The 19,995-nt window shown below is 40.2% G+C and overlaps 1 protein-coding gene across 2 annotated transcripts in view; it reads left to right on the forward strand.

Moving 5' to 3' along the window:
- The window catches only part of LOC149310613 (potassium channel subfamily K member 2), a 228,844-nt gene that overhangs the window by 57,601 nt on the left and 151,248 nt on the right, over positions 1–19,995 (forward strand). Inside the window, exon 1 of one of the 2 annotated variants that reach the window (XM_089529307.1) lies at positions 19,563–19,844. The exons of the other annotated variant lie outside the window; for it this stretch is intronic. Within the exon in view, the coding sequence (XP_089385433.1) occupies position 19,844 (1 nt within the window). The 5' untranslated portion in view covers positions 19,563–19,843. Of the gene's footprint in view, positions 1–19,562; positions 19,845–19,995 lie in introns of those variants that run through there. 2 annotated transcript variants of the gene reach the window in all.

A 19,995-nucleotide genomic window follows, 5' to 3' on the forward strand; every position in this document is an offset into this window, starting at 1 on the left:
GAAGTTTGTTCCACTGTTGAACAGCCCTTACTGTCAGGAAGTTCCTCCTAATGTTGAGGTGGAATTTCTTTTCCTGTAGCTTGCATCCATTGCTCCAGGTCCCAGTCTCTGGAACAGGTTATCTAGAACAATGCTTTTCAATCTGGACAGTGGTTCTCAGTCTGGTTCAAAATATCTGGACTTCAGCTTCCAGAATTCCTGAGCATTGGCCACACTGGCTGGGATTTCTCAGAGATTAAATCCAAAAGTTCTGTAGGACCAAATGTTGAGAACCACTGGCCTAGATTCATTTTCCCCCCTTACTTGGAAGACAGATACAATAGCCAGTTTAGTGTCTTAAGCAATAAAACCACATCTCATGCCAGCTCAACAGTGCTGACGGGGGGGGGGGGGGGGGGGGGGGGAGCACATCGGGAGTCAGGAGTCAGGGGTATGCCTGCTCGAAGAGGTGTGTTTTTAACCCCTTTTTAAATTGGTTCAGTGAGGTGGCCGAGCGGAGCTCATCGGGAAGCGAGTTCCAGAGATTGGGGGCCGAGATAGAGAAGGCCCTCCTGGTGGTAGTAACTAATCTGACCTCCGGAACTCTTAATAATTGTTTCCCGGTTGATCTGAGTGTGCGGGGCGGATTGTACGGAGAGAGGCGGTCCTCCAAGTACCCTGGGCCCAAGTACCTTGATCATTGGAAGTTCCACATTTTTTTCTGAAATGTATGGTGAATCTATGCATTAAAAATAAGACAGTTTGGCACCACTTTAAGGTCCATCCTATGGCATCCTGGGATTTGCTGTTGCCACAGCAACAGGGACAACAGTTGCAGGCTTTAGAAAGTGTGGGCATGGCCTTGAGGGCATTTCTCAGGGTGTGTGGACTGAATTGGGTGACACTTCAGAGCAGCAAGTCGATCAGAGTCTTTCTGTTCCAATTTACTCCTGGGAGATTTGGTCTGGTAGCTCTGGGGGTGAAAGCATAAGTTATTGCACTGGAGTGAAAAAAAACCTAATAATGCAACTGTGTCAGTACCTTAGAGGTTTTATTGGGACACAACACTGAAGTCATTCTCAAGGTCTTTCCAAGTACCCCTGGGAGGTACTTGAAAAGGCCTGTCTCAGTGTCCTAGCAAGTGTGGGCAAAGTGTGGCCCACAGGCCACGTGTAAGTCTTGAGACCCCTATGTGCTCCCTGTAAAGTCCCCCCAAAATGATTTTAGGGTGAAACTGCAAAAGCTGCCAGGAAATTTAGTAGTTTGTTTCCTTTAACCCTCCAGAGTCCCCAAACCTCCCCAAACCCTGTAAATTAAAATAAATTGGCCAAGTGGCTGCCATGCAGGAACTCACAATCAAAGCATCCCTGACAGATGGATTGCTGCTTAGCTGTTCTCTGTTAGCGGATCTATTTCAGTTTCTCAATTAATGATCACATCATTCTCTCCCCATCCCCAACTTATTAGATTCTCTCATTCACATTTTTATTTTCTCACTTTTTACAGTCAAAAGATCCTCAGAGTTATTCAGTAATTACACTCTTTGAACAAATCTTGCTAATAAAACTCCACAATAGGTTCACTTTAGTGTTGCTGTAAGTCACAAATGACTTGAAGATACACAACAACAACAACAACAACAACAGTTCAGTACTAATGCCAGTATTAACAATACTAAAACTAACATTATTAATATATTGTGACTCACTTTGGGTCCCATTTTGGGAGTAAAGTGGGAACCAAACAAATAAATAAATTCTCAGTCAGTTCCTTAGAGAAATAAGTTAATTCAGAATAATCAGTAATGAATGGTAGCAGTATTCAACAATTAATAAAATTCATTAATTAAAGTCTGTCATGCTCACTTTCAAATAATACCAATGTTTTCAACAAATCATTGTTAGTAGCTAAGTTAACATACAATTTTTTACATGTTTAGTTCTAAGTAAATCCTTTTGTGTAAAATGCAAATTGTTTTCTTGTCAGTGCATTTAGAATTGCAGCCTTAAATCATGAATTGGGTCCAATTAAGGCATTATAATAGCGAATAGTGCTTTACTCGTTTGCAGACAGCACTGAAAACAATTTTTGTTGACTATAACCAGGTGACATAGTTTGTGTGAATGCAAGTGTATTCTGCTTGTTTGAGGCTATCACAACATACTGTGGGCCCAACATATCTATAAATTTGTATTCCACAGATTCAGCCATTTATCGTTTTAAAATATTTTTTAAAACATCCAAAAAGCAAACCTTGATTTTGCAAGTTTTTATAAGGGACACCATTTTACTTGGCCATTGTATATGGTTTTGGTATCCATGAGTGGTCCAAGAACCAACCCCCAGCAGATAGCAAGGTCCCACTGTACAACCCTGTGCTCTGTAATTCAAGAAATCATACTCCAGTCTAGTCCTTACAAAGCCAAACCAATTAATCCTATCAGACCATGAATATTTCCGAGTACCTCATCTAGTTGAAAACCCATTAAAGCAGGCAACATGACACCGGCAGAATAGGAATCCCACAAGGAGCATTGCAAGCAAATAAAGGAAAATTGCCTTGACAGTATTAATGATGGCAACAAACACTCTATGAATTTTAAAGCAACTTCCCTCTCACTGGACCTGAAGGAATGAGACAGTTAAGAGAGCTCAAGAAAAAGAAAAGTATAGCCTGTTTGAGAGTGACAACTGAAAATTAGGAAAATAGATGGGCATACGTGAGTATGTTTTCCTTATAAACTGAAGCTGCATGACAGAACCTTCACAAAGATTCATGTGAAATGTTTTATTGTGTTGTGATCACGATACACTAGTGAGAAGTGATAATTACGCGGAATGAATTTTTAGTCAATACCATCCCCCCCCCCCCCCCAATTCTGTTACAATTAAGGACATTTTCATAAATAAGTGGAAGTGAAAAACTTTGGTCAATTGACATGCTCTCAGCCTCAGGAGAAGGCAATGGCAAACCTCCTCTAAACAAATCTTGCCAAAAAAACCATGATATGTTCTCCTTAGGGTTACCATAACTCGGAAATGACTTGGAGACACACCACCACCATCATAAATTTTGTAATATATTATGATAAGATTACATGGGAATTGAGTATTGCAGCAGTAATCAGGGACAGCTATAAGGAACATATAACTCACATGGTGAAAAAGCTTCACTGACTGCTAGGTCAGTTCTGGGCATAATTCAAAGTGCTGATCATGACCTATAAAGACCTATGTGGCTTGGGTCTAGACTATCTGAAAAACCATATCTCCCTATATGAACTTAAGATCTTCAGGGGAAAGCCTTCTCATAGTCCTGCCACCATCAAAGGCTCACATGGTGAGGACTCAAGACAGTGACTGCTCCATGGGAGGTAAGGCTTTCCTCCCTACTTTCCTTTCACCAGCAGGCAAAAACATTTTTATTTAAGTAGATTTTTAATATGCAATTGCACCAGGGAGGCATTTTTATTGGTGTGTGTGTGTGTGTGTGTTTAACTTTTGAATGTTTTAAAATCATTGTATATTTTAAGTGCTTATAAACTCACTTAAAATTTTTAAATGTTGGCTAATTCCCTTTTGTAAGCTGTGTTGGGTCCTTCTCTCTGAGAAAGGTACCATATAAATAAAATCAATTAAAATTATTATTTTAAAAAACAGATTCATACATATGCTGATTTGGAATCAACCAAAATCAAATTTGGCTTGATTCCTTTTAGTTAGCTCTGTTGAGTCCTACTCACTGAGAAAGGCAACATATTTATTATTATTATTATTATTATTATTATTATTATTATTATTACTATTATTATTTTTAAAAAATCAGATTCATACATATGCTAGATCAGAACAAAGGCCTATCTAGTCCAACATTCTGTTTTCACTGTTGCTCTGAGTTTCTCAGAGATAGGCTCCTAGCCACAACATGCTTATAATAAAAAGTCTAATACTTGTGTTCTTAAGGAACTGATTTTGAAAGACGGTCTGCTTCTTATGGCTATATAGCCTGTAAAGCTTAGCCACTGATAGTGCTACTCTCCATGAATTTGCCTAATCTCATTTCAGTCTATCTATTAATTTTATTTATTTGCTGTGCAAATAAAGGAATCCAGTAGCACCTTTGAGACTAACTGAGAAGATGACATTTTTGCCATAAATTTTCATGGACTCAGTCTACTTCTTCATATGCACAGGAATACTTCCTTTTATCTGTCTTGAATGTTGCAGCACTTAGCTTCTTTGAAGAAATACTGGCTGTATGCTAGGTACAGGTGGGATCCTACATAGATAGATGATACAGATGGAGACTCAGCTCTCTCCTAAATTTGTTCCATGGCATTATGACCATATTACTTCAATGGTGTATGGAAGCATGGTGCATCTGATCACACAATTCAGCTGCTCCTTTTTCAAAGACTGCAAATGTCATTGACATTTAAATGTGATCTGACACACTACCTATATTTGTGCAAGTAGTAGCAAAACATAGTTCTTTGTCTTTAAGGGGTGTGTGAAATTAATTGTATTCTTCATTACTGGAGTATTTCCAAGGTGGCCCTGAGTGCTGAACATAATTTTGAGATAGCTACTGGTAGTACATTACACAAATAGGTCGACATTACTGACTCCCTTCATACTTCTTCTGTATTTTCCACATGTTGTGCATGGGTGACATCAGTGGCTAAGAATTTGCTTGGAAAAGTAGAAACGTGTATTATAACTTCAGCCCCTATGTGAGCATGTCTGTGTTTGTCTGTGGTATGTTTTGTCAGTGTTTGAGACTGTTTCCTTAAGAAAAGTCCTGATCCAATATAATACTCGTACTTCAAACTGTTCAGAGGGCACATCTAAACTGGAGGACAAAGTGGTCACAATATGCTGTTGAGCCTGGCAACAAAAATATAGAAAGGCTTGACATCAGGGAATAGTGTTTGGGACAATAAAGAGCCCCCAAGAAAATATGGTATGCAGCACATATATGACATGGAGGGTACACACCAGCAAGATGTTATTTCTGGGATTAAAGATGTTTTTACTAAAATGATCACAATGAGTAACATTTCATCTAAGAAAGCAGCAAGTTTTTTTTTTAAAAAAAGCCATTAACCTTTTGGTTAAACCATTTTTTCAATAGTGAGGAATGTTGTGTGACATGCTAGGGACCACCAGTCTGGAAAAAATACTTTTTTTGATTACAAATCCTATAATCCCCTAACCAACATAGCCAATGACAGCTGTAGTTTTCCAAGTTCTACACTTTATTATACAGTATATCATCTTGCACTTGTTAAGTAAGTAAGTAACTAAGTCTATCATTAAATGCATTTCTTTTCTACTATGTAGTATTTTTTGTGATGCAAGTTTCTTTTTGTTCTACTGAACAGTCACTTATTAACTGTCTTTACAACATACAGAGATTTGTGGGTGAGAAGAATAACCTTAGTATCTATATATCTGATGGCCAAGAGACTGGAAATGATCAATATACATCCCCACCCACAAAAAAGGAGACAAAAAAGACTGCAGTAACTATAGCAGCATAGCATTAATTTTCCATGAAAGCAAAATTATGCTCAAAATTCTGCAACACAGACTGCAATCATATATGGAGAGAAATCCCAGAGGTGCAGAGTTCAGAAAAGGAAGAGACACTAGGGACCACATCACAAACTTACGATGAATAATGGAATGAACCAAAGAATTCTGGAAGAAAGTCAATGTGCATTTTATATACTGTACCAAAGCCTTTGATTGTGTATATCATGAAAAGCTATGGAATACTCTTAAAGAAATGGAAGTGCCACTGTTTTTTATAGTCCTGATGAGGAATCTATGCTTAAGACAAGGCTACTGTTAGAACAGAATATGGAGAAACATAATGATTCCCTGTTGGCAAAGAGATCAGGAAAGACTCTGTTCTGTCACCCTATTTGTTCAGTGTGTGTTCAGAAAATATAAGAAGAGCAGATTTAGACTCAGAAGAAGGAGGAATGAAGATAGGAGTAAACTACATCAATGATGTAAGATATGAAGATGACACTTACTACTAGCAGAAAACATCAAAAGCTTTGAACAACTACTAAAGAAGGTCAAGGAAAAAAGTGCAATGATAGGCTTACTGCTGAATGTAAAGAGGGGAATACATCTATACATACTAATGGGGAACATAATTGCTTGTACGATTCTAAATTTCATGCTTAGTTGTATATCTTTGCTCTTTAGGAACTTTTCTAGTTCTTTCATAGCTGCCCTCTCCATTCTTAGTCTTCTTCTAATTTCTTGACTGCAGTCCCCATTCTGATCTATGTTTGATCCAGGCATAGGAAGTCTTTTACTGTTTCGATTTCCTCATTGTCTAGGTTGAATTTATGTTGATCCTTCATGGTAATTGTTTTTATTTTCTGTATGTTTAGCGGTAAGCCTGCCTTTGCACTTCCTTTCCCTTCCTTATTGTGTTTTCTGCTTGGTGTATGGTGTAGTCTGCTTATCTTAGATTGTTGATATTCCTTCCACATTTTTGCATTCCTCCTCCTTCTGTGTCCTAGCCTGCTTTTCATACAACATTTTCTGCATAGAGATCACAGAGACATCTGGCTATATTTCTGTACCCAGACATGGAGCTCCCTGGAGGTCTCCGTGACTGATGTATTAACTGGTTGTGGTAACATATAGATATTGAATGGCTGTGGGGAATGGATCTTCAGTAGTTGTATAGTTGGCTTGGAAAGCTTTTATCACTGGAGAGGGAGGAAGGGAATACTCTGCAGTGACCCAAAATAGACTTATGCAGGTTTAAGGTTAGTTTATGCCTATGTGTGTCATGAATACGATTCCAGCCCAAAGACAGCTATTCAAAGTGCTGGGTACGATCTAAAAGCTCTACAGGGGTTAGGTCCAGGCTGTCCGACAGATAGTATCACCTTCTAGGAGCCTGTCCAGGGCCTAAGACCCACAGGAGAGCTTCTTTCAGTCCCACTATCTTCATTAGTATGGTTGTCAAGAAGACAATATAGAGCCTTCTCTTCCCTAGGCTGCCCCTAGACTTTGGAACGCCTCTCTAGGGAAGGTAGAATGGCCCTCTTGCTGTCTCTCCATTGGGAGGAAAATATTTTTTTTATTCAGACAGGCTTTTAGAAAAGATTTTTTTTTTTAAAAAAGGGTGAATTATTTTAAACTGTACTATTTAAAGTGTTTTTAAAAATCTTTTGAATATGTATATTTTAAATTGTTATAATATGATTAATAGTTTAATTATATCCTAATGCTGACTTTTCTATATTTTTAATGTTATTGTAGTCTTTTTAATTTCTAAGCTACCTTGAATCTCAATTCTGGGGTAAGGCAGGATATAAATAAAGATAAAAACAGCAACAGCTAAAAAAAAAAAAAGGCTTTTTCAAACTCTGCTAGAACATGGCCACATAGCCCAAAAAAAAAAAACCCACAAAAAACTATGACAAAGGTTGGGCTTTAAATGCGGTGTAATTTAGATGTTTAGGTTTGTTCAGAGTTTTTAATATATTTTAAATTTTAATGCATAGTTTTAACTTTTAAAATTGTTTAATGTTTTTTAATTTTATATTTATATATAGTCAGTATTTTTGTATTGTTTTAAATTGTACTGTTATAAATTTGCTGTGCACTGCCTTGGGGATATAAGTTAGTTATTTAGTTAATAAAGCACTTGTCAAAAGCAAGCAATTAATACTTCTGGGAAGTATTAGGGAAGAAATTTGCACATATCCAGCCATGGCAGAGGATTTCCCCACTCCCCCTTGCATTTTAATGCCTTTGGTAAGGTTTGTGACTCAAACAAGTGTGGTGATCTGCTGTGAGTCATCTGAAGATCCATAAGCAGATTCATATTTCTATTCTAACCAAAATTTGCAAAAATTACATGTTTGTAATTTTTAGCCCGAGCCCCACCACCCAAATAAGTTTTCTGAATTCTGCTTTTGCTCACCCCAGTCCAGAAAAACTACTACATCGACTACCCATCACTTAAATGAGAAGCAGTGGTTTGATGCCCCTCCTCGCCTTTTCAGTATATCCCACCCTGAAACTTCATAAACTCTCTTCTTCATCTCCTATATTCATGGGTTAAATATTAACTTATTTTTTTTAATTTATATAGCACCATCAATATACACGGTGCTGTACAAAAATAAAATACAGATTGAGTATCCCTTGGCCGAACTTCCGAAATGCAAAATACACCAAAATCCAAAATTGCCCTTTGAGTGGCTGAGATAGTGACACCTTTTTTTTATGGTTCTGTATACACAAACTTTTTCAAGCACAAAATTATTTAAAATATTATGTATAAAATTACCTTCAGGCTATGTGTATGGAAAATCAACATGGTGTAGTGGTTTGAGTGTTGGACTATGGCTCCTGGATACAGTGGGCCCTTGGTGTATGTGGGGGATCTGTTATGGACCCACCCGCGTAAGCCAAAAAATGCGTATGTTCGAGCCCCATTCACTTGAATGGGGCTCGTGCACGCGGTGGTGGCACAGAGGAGGCAAGGCGGCAAGGCAGACGCGTGTGCCTTGGCTGCACACCCTATTCATTTGAATGGGACGTGCCACCCCTTGCGCCCCACACGACTCTCCACAGGTTTCATATAATAATATACAACAGATTAAGATTATCTACGCTGAAGGGAATATAGGCTCTCTGTCACTTGCGAGCATGCTGAAGTTCATTTATGTAGAATTGTTAGCTATCTTGTAGGTTTCAAACAAACGTGAACAGGTAAATCTGGATTGCAGAAATTGTTGCTGTATGCATTTGGCTTAACAAGACTTAGAATAAAAAACAGTAGCCCTTTGCTGCTTTTATACCAGAAATGGGAGAATTGTGGACCTCCAGAGGTCGGACTGAAACTTATATTAGTCCTGTCCATTGTAGCCAGTTCTGAATGATGATGAAGGTTGAAGTCCAACAATATATCTGAAGGGATATGTTTCTCTACCCTGCTTATTGTGGACTTATAGAGTAACAGAGGAAGTTGGAGATTATGATATCTTCCACTCTCTTTTGAGCCACATGCTCACCTTAAACAAGCTTAATACAAACTACAACTGTTCATTTCTGTAAGTGGCACTGACAAATATTTTCAACTATTTAGGTACAGTTGAGAAAATGCTTGAAATTCTAATGGTATGGTATAATTGTAGCAAATGCTATTAAGAAAGTGGTAAATACTTCTGATAGTAATATGTTGATATGTTGATGGCAAAAGTATATTTCATCTAGCATTCTTTAGCTGCCACACAAGGAATAAAGTTAACTTTTCAAATATAGATGGATGCTACATTAATGGAATCATCTTAGTTTTACAGATGGCGGTCATTTTCCTGGGTTAGGCATCCATTTGCTCCACTCCAAAATGTTTCTTTTGCCATATGAATTGATAGGTGTGATCTGTTGTTGTTGTTATGTACCATCAAGTTGGCTTGAACTTATGGGAACCCTAAGAATTAGAATGCTCTGAGATCCTGTTATTAACAGTCCTACTGAGTCTTGAAAACTCAGGGCTGTGGCTTCTAATCCTTAAATCCCAGTTTTAAAAGCATTAACTTGAATATCTCAGTTATGGAAGTAAATGTGCTTCTGGGCATTACTTCATTAACAGAAACTTTAGTACCAGAGGCAGTAAGAACAGGGATAGGTTCGTACATCACAAAAAAGACAAGCATCTTGAACATGTTTCAATGGACTTTTCATTCAAAAACTAAAGATGTACACATTTGAAATGAAACAAACAAGTCATGTAAGCCTTGTATGAGTACACAAAAACATCTCAAACTTTCTAGAGACCAAGGGCTTTAGCACATCAGGCTGCTAAGATGCCACAATTGCAAATATACTGGTTTTGTACAGCTCTTCAAAATTGCCACAGTGCCGCTATAGTCTCAGGCTCTGTCTTCTGCACTGTGGCCTTCAGAACCCCACCTTCGTGCATTATGCTGCCCCCAGCATGCCTTTTGGTTTGCATTTTTTAAAATATATATATATTTATTTATTATTAAAACACGCTTTATTTCATATTTACATTCCACTTACAAGTCATATATCAAAGAAAAATAAATAAAAACAGAGATTCATGTAATTCTTTTTCCATTCTCTTTGTTTTCCCATTTCCCCTCTCCCTACTGCACCAGGAGGAACTTATCCTGGATATTCCTTTCTTTTATTTTTAAACAGCTTATTTATTTCATATTCCTCTGTTCCTGTTTTTCTATAGCCCTCATCTCACACTAATAACTAATTTTCTTGTTTATACATAACAGTCTATGTATAGAGTTTCTTTAGAATCTTAACTTACAATGTATTCACTCCATTCTAATAAAGAAATTGAAGCTCTCTATCTTCCTCGCGCTTCTTGTATCTTGTTTCTTTTTCAGTTTGTTTCCCAGCCATTACTCTGTGAATTGGCTCCTTATATATATTTTATAGTTGTTAATAATGTCCATAGTGTTAAGAGTTTAATAAAGTAACAAGCATAATATATCAATATACTCAGTACACTCTTAATTTTTCACTTTATTCAAGCATATGTAAGCATTCGTTTTTATAGATTTTGACCGTCTGTCCTCACAGTATTTCAACAAAGGTTTCCACATTTCTTCATTTGTCTTATAGCTCTCATCGTCTTGCAGTAGCATTGTTAATTTATCCATCTCTATCACTTCTAGTGCTTTATTTAACCATTCATCATTGTCTGTTTTTTTTTCTATTGTTTCCAGCTTTTTGCTACTACGATTCTTGCCAATGTTATTAAATGTAATATTAATTTTATATGTTTCCTTAGTTCTTTCCTGTCTATCATATTTAACAAAATTGTGTCAGGTTCTAATTTGACATTGATTTGATATATTTCCCTTATTATTTTGTTTACCTCTTTCAAAAAAATCTTAATATATGGGCAAGCCCATCACATATGGTAAAAGGAGCCATACTGGCTGTTAAACCTCAAACATGTCTCCGATTTGTTTTTTTTTAATTATTATTATTTTTGCTAATCTTGAAGGTGGAAGGTGCCAACTATGTAACATTTTCATGTAATTTTCTTTCATATCAATACAACATGTAAAATTTAAATCTTTCCCCCACGCCTTTTCCCATCTGTCTAATGGTATATTTCTGCCAATATTTTTTGCCCATTCAATGATACAATTCTTTGTTGTTTCTTCTTTCAATTACAACTTTTAAAATATTTTTAATTGTACAGTCACAGCAATTGATTAAGTTTAAAAAAAATAAATTGAAAAAAAGAAAAGTAAAGTAAAACAGCCTTTTTGGGAATAGTGAGGGAGAGGGGAAGAAGAGCATAATGATGCCTACTTGCACCACGTCACTGCCTCCATATCACAACTGCACCAGGAGGAACTTATCACATGTGAATCAAGAGGGAAAGATTGACAGTTTTGCCTGTCAGTGAAAAGGAGTGCTCCAGGAATGGATGGAAGACAAAGCAGCTACAGGACAGACATGGTGCTATGTAATAAGGTATGGCCACAGATACTAATGTTCTGCTGTAACTCCACTTAGGCAGCCTTATGTGATAAAGTTCCAGGGCTTCTTCCAAAGTGCATCCAAGTAGTGGCATCACCAGGGTGTGTGTGTGGGGCTGCAGACTGCATCAGGTGTCACCCTAAAAGAGGGTGACACCACTGCTCCTCAGACACCTGCATTTTGTCAAAAATGGGCTGTGGCATTCACCTGTATCTCTTTAAAATGCTGAAGAGATGGTGTGAGTGGGGTGAGGCTCAGAGGGAGGAGAAAGGAGAGGCCCCAGGGATTTTTGTAAAAAAAAAATTTTTTTCTTTAAAAACATCACTTTTTACCAAATTTTCACTTTTATCACATGAAACTATGTATATGTGAACACATTTAATCTGTGAATATGATGCCATAATTTAAAGGTATACATTTAATTTTGCTAATTGTTTATCTCGCAACTATTACCATTACATTCAGTGATATAAGGGAATTACGATTTATAAGTAAATTAGTACAAAAAACATGATTAAGGATTCTGTATGGTGTGGTATGGGAGGAAGTCAATGGTGTATGTGTGTGAGACACGATGAGTTACTGCACTCTGGTGACACCACTGCATCAAAGGATTTTTTTTTCTTTCACCGGTCTCTACTTATGATTTACATTTTGGTGGTCAGAGTTACAGATCTATCCTTTTTAATGTGTTGAGAGTGGATGGTGAGGCAGCCTTATCCACGCTCTCTTTTTCTCTGTGTTTTGTTCTTCATTCATGCTCAGTAAAGGAGTCTGGAGGCAGCTGCTGTTTACCTTGCCTTTTGTAGGCTGACACACACAACTATAGTAGGATTTGCTAGAGTAGAATACCATCCTTTCCAAGCTCAAGGTATATTGTTTTATTTACTGAAAACATGTTGTTGCTGTGTTACCCTCAAGGTAAGGGTGTCCAAGAGGATGCTCCATCACTAATCTGAACTTAGGGGAATTGTAATACTTAGCCCAAATGAGTAGATTTAGAGTGACCGGGGCAAGACGGTCTTAGGGATCAATCCCACATTTCTGATATCAAAAGAGGAGGGCCCTAGTGATATCAGTCGACAGTCTGTATTTCTTCAGTCTTCTTTCACCATCCTCCCAGTATTGATGCTGCAAAAACAACAAAACAATAACAAAGCAAACCTCTAAACCACTTCCACCTAAATAGATGGCAAAGAATAAGCAGGGGCTGGGCAGGCATAAACATACTTTGTAAAAAGAAACCTCTTTCCCAGTTTTGTTAACTGAGATATGCCTGTACAAGTGGCATCTCTTCCTCTCTGGAAAAAAACAAACCATGTCATTTATGTATACATTTTCTTTTTTAAAAAATCTGTTATACTTAATGTGTTTTACAGCTAAGCCTTAGACTGAAGAATTTTCATATCACTTTTTCCACATAACTATATAAGAATTGTAGGGAAAGAGTCTTTTTCCCCTCATGGGAGGAACAGGCAATGTTTATACAGGGCCATTTGTAGCAAACTTTTCAGGGGAAAAGGAGAACGGTGTTTTATGTATGAAATTTTCCAAGCTGCAGCGGAAGAGAATTAGGTCATGTAAATATGTAGTGATGCCCTTTCTATGTAAAGGCTGTACTACAAATTGTGGAGCTTTGCAGAGCCTTTCAACAGTAAGTGGTATTTAGGCCAAAACCTACAGCCAAATTATGGCTACTCTCCTAAAACAACTTACCCTAGAGTATTGGCCCAAATGGGAACTCCACAGGGCAAACTTCTCCAGATGTTTCCCCTCATGCCCTTCAAATGTATTGAATAGCAGGTTGAATCAGTTCCAGCATAAACAATAGTTAGAGATTATGGGAGATACAGCCCCAAAATACCTGAAGTCCACAGTTTGAGTAAAGCTCTTGTAGGGTTTGATATAGGGAGACTGCAGCCCAAATACATTTATATTCCTTATACATTGCTTTCTCTGTCAGAGGGATCAAACTCTTTGGAAAATGTAGGTTGTGATGGGCCCTTCAGGAGTTAATCCTATAGATCTGAATAGGTTTGACGGCTGAAGCTTCAATAGGCTGTTGACTAACTGGTGTATGTCAAAAATAGTAGTAGAGCCCTTGTAACATATTTATTAGCATACATCCCAAAAAGTAGCATACGGCCCAAAAATTGTGTTGATTAATGACTGAAGGAACATCTACACTGTAGAAATAATGCAGTTTGACACCACTTTAACTGCCATGGTACCATCCTACAGAATTCTCGGGTTTGTAGTTTTGTGAGGCACCAGCATTCTTTGGCAGAGAAGGCCAAAAATCTTGTAAAACTGCAAATCCCAGGATTCAATAGGGTGGAGCTATAGGACCTAAACTGGTGTCAAACTGCATTATTTCTACAGTGTAGATGCACCCTGAGACTTTACCATCTTCCCCATAGGTGCAATTTATCAAAGTAGCATCCTCTCCTATCTACATCATTTATAATCTGTGGAACACTTCACATCCATTGCTTCCTGATTCTTCTGCTACAATTGTTTTTCTATAGCATGTAACGTGAAAGACTACCTCTGCTCATAACTACCAACTTGTCTGCACACTAAGATTACCAGTTGACAGCCTTCTCCAAATGACACTTCTTTTGGAAGATTAAAACCATACAAAAGGAGCCCCCCATTTTCTTGTAATGGCAACCAAATTATGGCATGTCCTTCCCAGAGAAATATTGTCTATTTTTTTTAACTTTTAGGTTCAAGGCACAAGTTTTGTAACCAGACATTAAAGGAAACACATTAAAAACTGATCTTAACCCATCCTTAAAACTCATTGACCTTTAGGTGTGCTTTTATGTGATGCTTGTTTTCTCTGTGTTTTTGTTTGCATTATTTTTTAATGTACATTGAAATAGTTCCATTTATGTATTTTTATTTATTAAAAACAAACACACATAAGTAAAATAAATAACATTCAAAAATGGCTTTATGAAGCCAAGCAACACAATTAATTACACTGTGGGGTGCGGAGGGTTTAAGAAATGTCCTGCATTGAATAGTCTCTGTGTAGATAACAAACATATAAAGTAGGGGTGAAAATGCTTAGATTTTCCAGATGTTTTGAATAACAACTCATATAAGCCTTTACCAGTAACCCCACATAATGAAACTTTTGGGAGCTGAGATCCCAAATATCTGGGCCACCAAAGTTCTCCAACCCTTAATGTAAATAAGAAGAACTCAAAGCTCAAAGCCTAGTCTAGTTTTTTGCCCTTGCTTCTTATTTTTTTAAATGCAAGACACTTATTTTCAGTGATTAAACATTTACATTTTATGTTCTTCTTTGTACAGTTTGAAGTCATGTGAAAGCAACACCAAATAGCTGCACTCATTTTGTAGCTTAGCTGTCAAGGATGAGTAAGTAATGGCTCTCTAGATCTTGTCTGACTGTAACATCTTGCATCCTTTCCTAGAACAACCCATAGTAAGGGATTATGGTTGGGCTCTAAATACCCTAAAGGTACAGATCCCATCAGATCTTGGAAGATAAGTATGATCAACTCTAGCTAGTACTTGGCTGGGAGACTGCCAATGGATACCAGGTGATGTAGGATATATTTCATAGAATCATAGAGTTGGAAGAGACAACAAGGGCCATCCAGTCCAACCCCCTGCCATGCAGGAACTCTTAATCAAAGCATACCCAACAGATGGCCATCCAGCCTCTGTTTAAAGACTTCCAAGGAGGGAGACTCCACCACACTCTGAGGGAGTGTGTTCAATTGTTGAACAGCCCTTACTTTAGAGGAAAGAACTAGCAAAACCATCTTTGAGTATTTCTTGCCTTAGAAAACCCTATGAGATTCAAGGAGTTACCATAAATTGACAGTTGACTTTAAGGTACATACACAGAGAGAGGGGGAGGGGGATTATGGCAGTTGTGGCTAAGAACATCTGGAAGGGCAGAGGTTGTTTGCCACTGTAGAAATATTTTTCCAGTCATATATGACTGGAGTTTACTGAAACAGTCCACCAGATCCCTTTTAGGAGAGTCATGTGGGTAACCTAAGGGTGAGGTCCATGTTAGATGTGTGATTTGTACAGACTTTGCTGAACTCATAAGCCTGAAGGTCTATAAAGTGTATCTGATGCTATGGAGATTATCACACATGGCTTTTAAATCACAATTAAAGTTGAAAAAAAGTGCCTTTGGTAATGCTTACTGCATGATGTCACCTCCAAATAATAGCTGCTGTGTCTCCCAAGTATGGTTAAGGTGTCCCTTTTCATTGACAGGGGAAACCCATCAATAGACTCCCAATTGCACTGCAGTCCTATTAGTCCTCAAGTGTGAAACCTTGCTGTTGTGGCCATTCGAATATTGGCAGTCATGTGGTGTTAGTGTCTCCTCATGTCTCCCCTCCCCCTTGATATTCCTGATCAAGCTGACTGCCTCTGCTTCTTTTCTATTTCTATTTCATTTGCTTAAATCATATTAGCATAACTTAAGAATTGCATTAAAAATACTCCCCCTCCCCAAAAGGCAAGGAAGTTGAGTAAAGGGTTTGTGTAGAGGAGAGTGCGCTGGCACTATTGTGGAGACATGTAATAATGGCTGCTCTCAAAGCGCTGTGTTTGTCTTCATTAACTAACACGATTGTGGTGAGAACGGGGCTCATGTGGTCATGTCCCAAATCTTTTCTTGTGCTTTTTACCCAGCATTGGCAACATCTTAATTTGCACAACAACAAAACAACATGTGATGAGAGGCTCAAAGGGGCTCAGTTATAACATCATATGAAAATGTTTACAAGGACAGTCTCTCATAACAATGGCTCACCAATTTACTTAATCTTTTTTAATTGTTGATTTACATTTTTACCAGTTCAAAAGTTTAGTATGAAGCAAGAGTTCACACAAGGGTCTGGGTAAAAGAATGTGGGAATGGGTGTGAAGTACATATGCATTTTCCTTCCCAGTTTGTCAGACCTTGGAAAAGTTACTTTTTAAAGAATTATAACTCACAGTGCTTATGCTGGCTTGGAGGATTTGGAGAGCTAAATGTCCATAAAAGTAAGATTTCCAGGTTCTGCTAGTGGTCAACAGCTATTCCACCTTCTTCACTCCTCCCTTCCCATTCCATTTGGCTTCCATATCTTTCCAGAAATGGACTTTCCTACCCTTGGTTTGTCCACCACAAGTACCTCTTGAGGCTTCTGAAGATGTAGCCACATAGAAGGCTTTACATTTTTAATTTTGGAGGGGAAATCAGACTACAGTAGGCAATCACTGGTAAGGATGAAACATGAAGGGTAAGGAAGAGTCACTGTCAATCATACATGAAAAGTAGGAGAGTCCAAGCAGAAAATGCACCCTGGCAGGAGTGGGACATTAGTGGTGCAGAGTGGGGGTGGGGACATGTACTAAAACCCTCTTATTACAACAAATGCATCTGTGTCTCTTAGTCACAGAGACTGGCTGTATGAACCACATGCTTCATAGAATCATAGAGCAGGAAGAGACCCCAAGGGCCATCCAGTCCAACTCCCTGCCATGCAGGTACTCACAGTCAAAACACCCCTGATAGATGGCCATCCAGCCTCTGTTTAAATTGCTTCAAAGAAAGACTCCACCACTCTCTGAGGAAGGAGAGTGTTCCACTGTCGAACAGCTCTTACTGTCAGGAAGTTCCTCCTAATGTTGAGTTGGAATCTCTTTTCATGTAGCTTGCACTCATTGTTCTGGATTCTATTCTCTGGAGCAACAGAAAACAAGCTTGTTCCATCCTCAATATGATTTTCCTTCAAACACTTAAACAGGACTATCATATCACCCCTCATTTTTCTCTTCTCCAGGCTAAACATACCCAGCTCCCCGGGTCTCTCTTCATAGGGCATGGGACAGTGTCATTCTTATTTATTCAAAAATTGTGTGTTGTGGGGAACCAACCTTCCCTTAAAAAATATAAAAATATATACATGGCTTGGTGGGAGAAGAGAAAAGGAAGAGAGACAGAAAAGAGACTGATCACACTCTTGGGACAGCTGTGTCAGTAGCAGACCTCAAAAGAAATCTTGTAGCACCTTTGAGACTTCCTGAAAGAAAGCTAGTAGAATGCACTTTAGTAGATTTGAGCTTATTTTTTCAGGTGCATGAAGTGGAGTCCAGAGACAGACCTTCATAAGCTGGTTGTGTGTGAAAAAGTCAACTGAAACTCAAAATCTTGTGGGGATGGTGAAAAGTTCAGTTTTAAGGATGGCGGATGGTGGACAGAGGCAGGAGGGCCTTGTGGGGATGGAGTTGAGGTGGAAAGTTCAGTTTTAAGGATGGCGGATGGTGGACAGAGGCAGGAGGGCCTTGTGGGGATGGAGTTGAGGTGGAAAGTTCAGTTTTAAGGATGGTGCATGGTGGACAGAGGCAGGAGGGCCTTGTGGGGATGGAGTTGAGGTGGAAAGTTCAGTTTTAAGGATGGCGGATGGTGGACAGAGGCAGGAGGGCCTTGTGGGGATGGAGTTGAGGTGGAAAGTTCAGTTTTAAGGATGGCGGATGGTGGACAGAGGCAGGAGGGCCTTGTGGGGATGGAGTTGAGGTGGAAAGTTCAGTTTTAAGGATGGCGGATGGTGGACAGAGGCAGGAGGGCCTTGTGGGGATGGAGTTGAGGTGGAAAGTTCAGTTTTAAGGATGGCGGATGGTGGACAGAGGCAGGAGGGCCTTGTGGGGATGGAGTTGAGGTGGAAAGTTCAGTTTTAAGGATGGTGCATGGTGGACAGAGGCAGGAGGGCCTTGTGGGGATGGAGTTGAGGTGGAAAGTTCAGTTTTAAGGATGGCGGATGGTGGACAGAGGCAGGAGGGCCTTGTGGGGATGGAGTTGAGGTGGAAAGTTCAGTTTTAAGGATGGTGCATGGTGGACAGAGGCAGGAGGGCCTCATGGAGATGGAGCTGAGGTGCCAAGTTCAGTATTAAAGGTGGAGGTTGAGGAGAAGTAAAGCAGGAGGTTGCCTAGCATCTTTCCACTCTCTCCACTCCAACTCATGCATCTGAAGAAGTCAGCTCCAGTCGAGGAGAGCTTCTGCTTTCCTCTTTTCTCTGTCAGTTGGTCTCCAGGGTCTCCTTGGCATCCTGATGTTTCCACTTGGTGTAGTGTTGGGAGGGACTCCCAGCACTCTGGAGACCGAAGGACTGAATCCTGGCTGGGTCATGACAGCTCCTTTGGGCAAGATGTCCTTTCTCAGCCTCAGGGCAAGGGCCAGGGCAAGCTTCCTCTGAACCAAGGTTGGGCAGGAAAAGCCAGGATGCCTTCGCCTATTGAGGGTCGTCGGAAGTCAGAAACGGCTCGAAGTCCCACCAGAAGCACGGGGTTTCCAGATGCAGACGGCGAGGTCTTTTGGAGTCTGGCGGCGGAGCTGGCTTTCGTTTTGGAGAGAGAGTGAGAGTCTCCAGAGAAGAGCATTGGGGAACCCTGGGAGGCGAAGGAGAAGAGAAGAGGAAGAGGAGGAGGAGGAGGAGGAGGAGAGACCCAGGGACACACACACACACACACACACACACACACACACCCCTGGAGAGGAGACCAAAGCTTTTGCACAGCTACCCAGACTCGGCACGAGACGCACTACACACAGGCACACATACGAACCTACACACACCTTGGGGGGAGCCCACTGCTTTTGTACACTGGCTCAGACTCGGCAGGAGACGCACGAGGCATCACACACAGGGACACACACACACACACACATCTTGAGAAGAGACCAAAGCTTTTTCACCGCTACCCAGACTGGGCAGGAGACGCACCCACGAGGCACCACACACACACACACACACACAGAGGGACACACAAACCACCTACACACACCTTGAGGGAAGCCCATTGCTTTTGTATAGTTGTCCAGGCTCGGCAGGAGACGCACGAGGGACACACACACACACACACACACACCTCTAGAGGGGGGAGCCCATCCCTTTGCACAGCACGAGGCACCACGCAACTACACACACACACACACACACACACACAGGGGGAGAGAGGCGCTGGCAGGGAGCTCCCAGCCCAGCCTCTCCCTCGCTCTCTTTGCCTTGCCTCTCGGTGTGTGTGTGTGTGTCTCTTGTGTGTGGTGCCTCTTCCGACCCCCGCGTTGGTGGCTCTCTTTCTTCCCTGGCCTCTCTCTCTCTCTCTCTCTCCTCCCTCCCTCCCTCCTCCCACCCACCCACCCACTTTCTCCCACCACCCATTTCTTTCCCCCCACCCTGGTTCCAATTTTGTCTTCTTTGCTCTTTGGTTTTATTTTGCTCTCCAAGTCTGCCTGGCAAGCCTTGGAAAAATGCCTGCCCGTGAAGCGAGGAGGGGGCGCCGGGTCTGGACATAAGAAGTGAGTACTCCTGACAATGGCGCGCCGCTCTGCCTGGCTCTGGCAAAAGGAAGAGGGAGGAGGATGGGGAGCATGCATGCTCCCTTTTGCATCTTGGCTCTAGGGAAGAGGAAAGCCTCCCCCCCGGCAGTCGAGCCCCCATCGCCCATGC

Source organism: Sceloporus occidentalis, unplaced genomic scaffold (assembly GCF_023333645.1).
Source record: "Sceloporus occidentalis isolate IW3139 unplaced genomic scaffold, rSceOcc1.0.p SCAF_6, whole genome shotgun sequence".
In the NCBI taxonomy this organism is placed as follows: domain Eukaryota; kingdom Metazoa; phylum Chordata; class Lepidosauria; order Squamata; family Phrynosomatidae; genus Sceloporus; species Sceloporus occidentalis.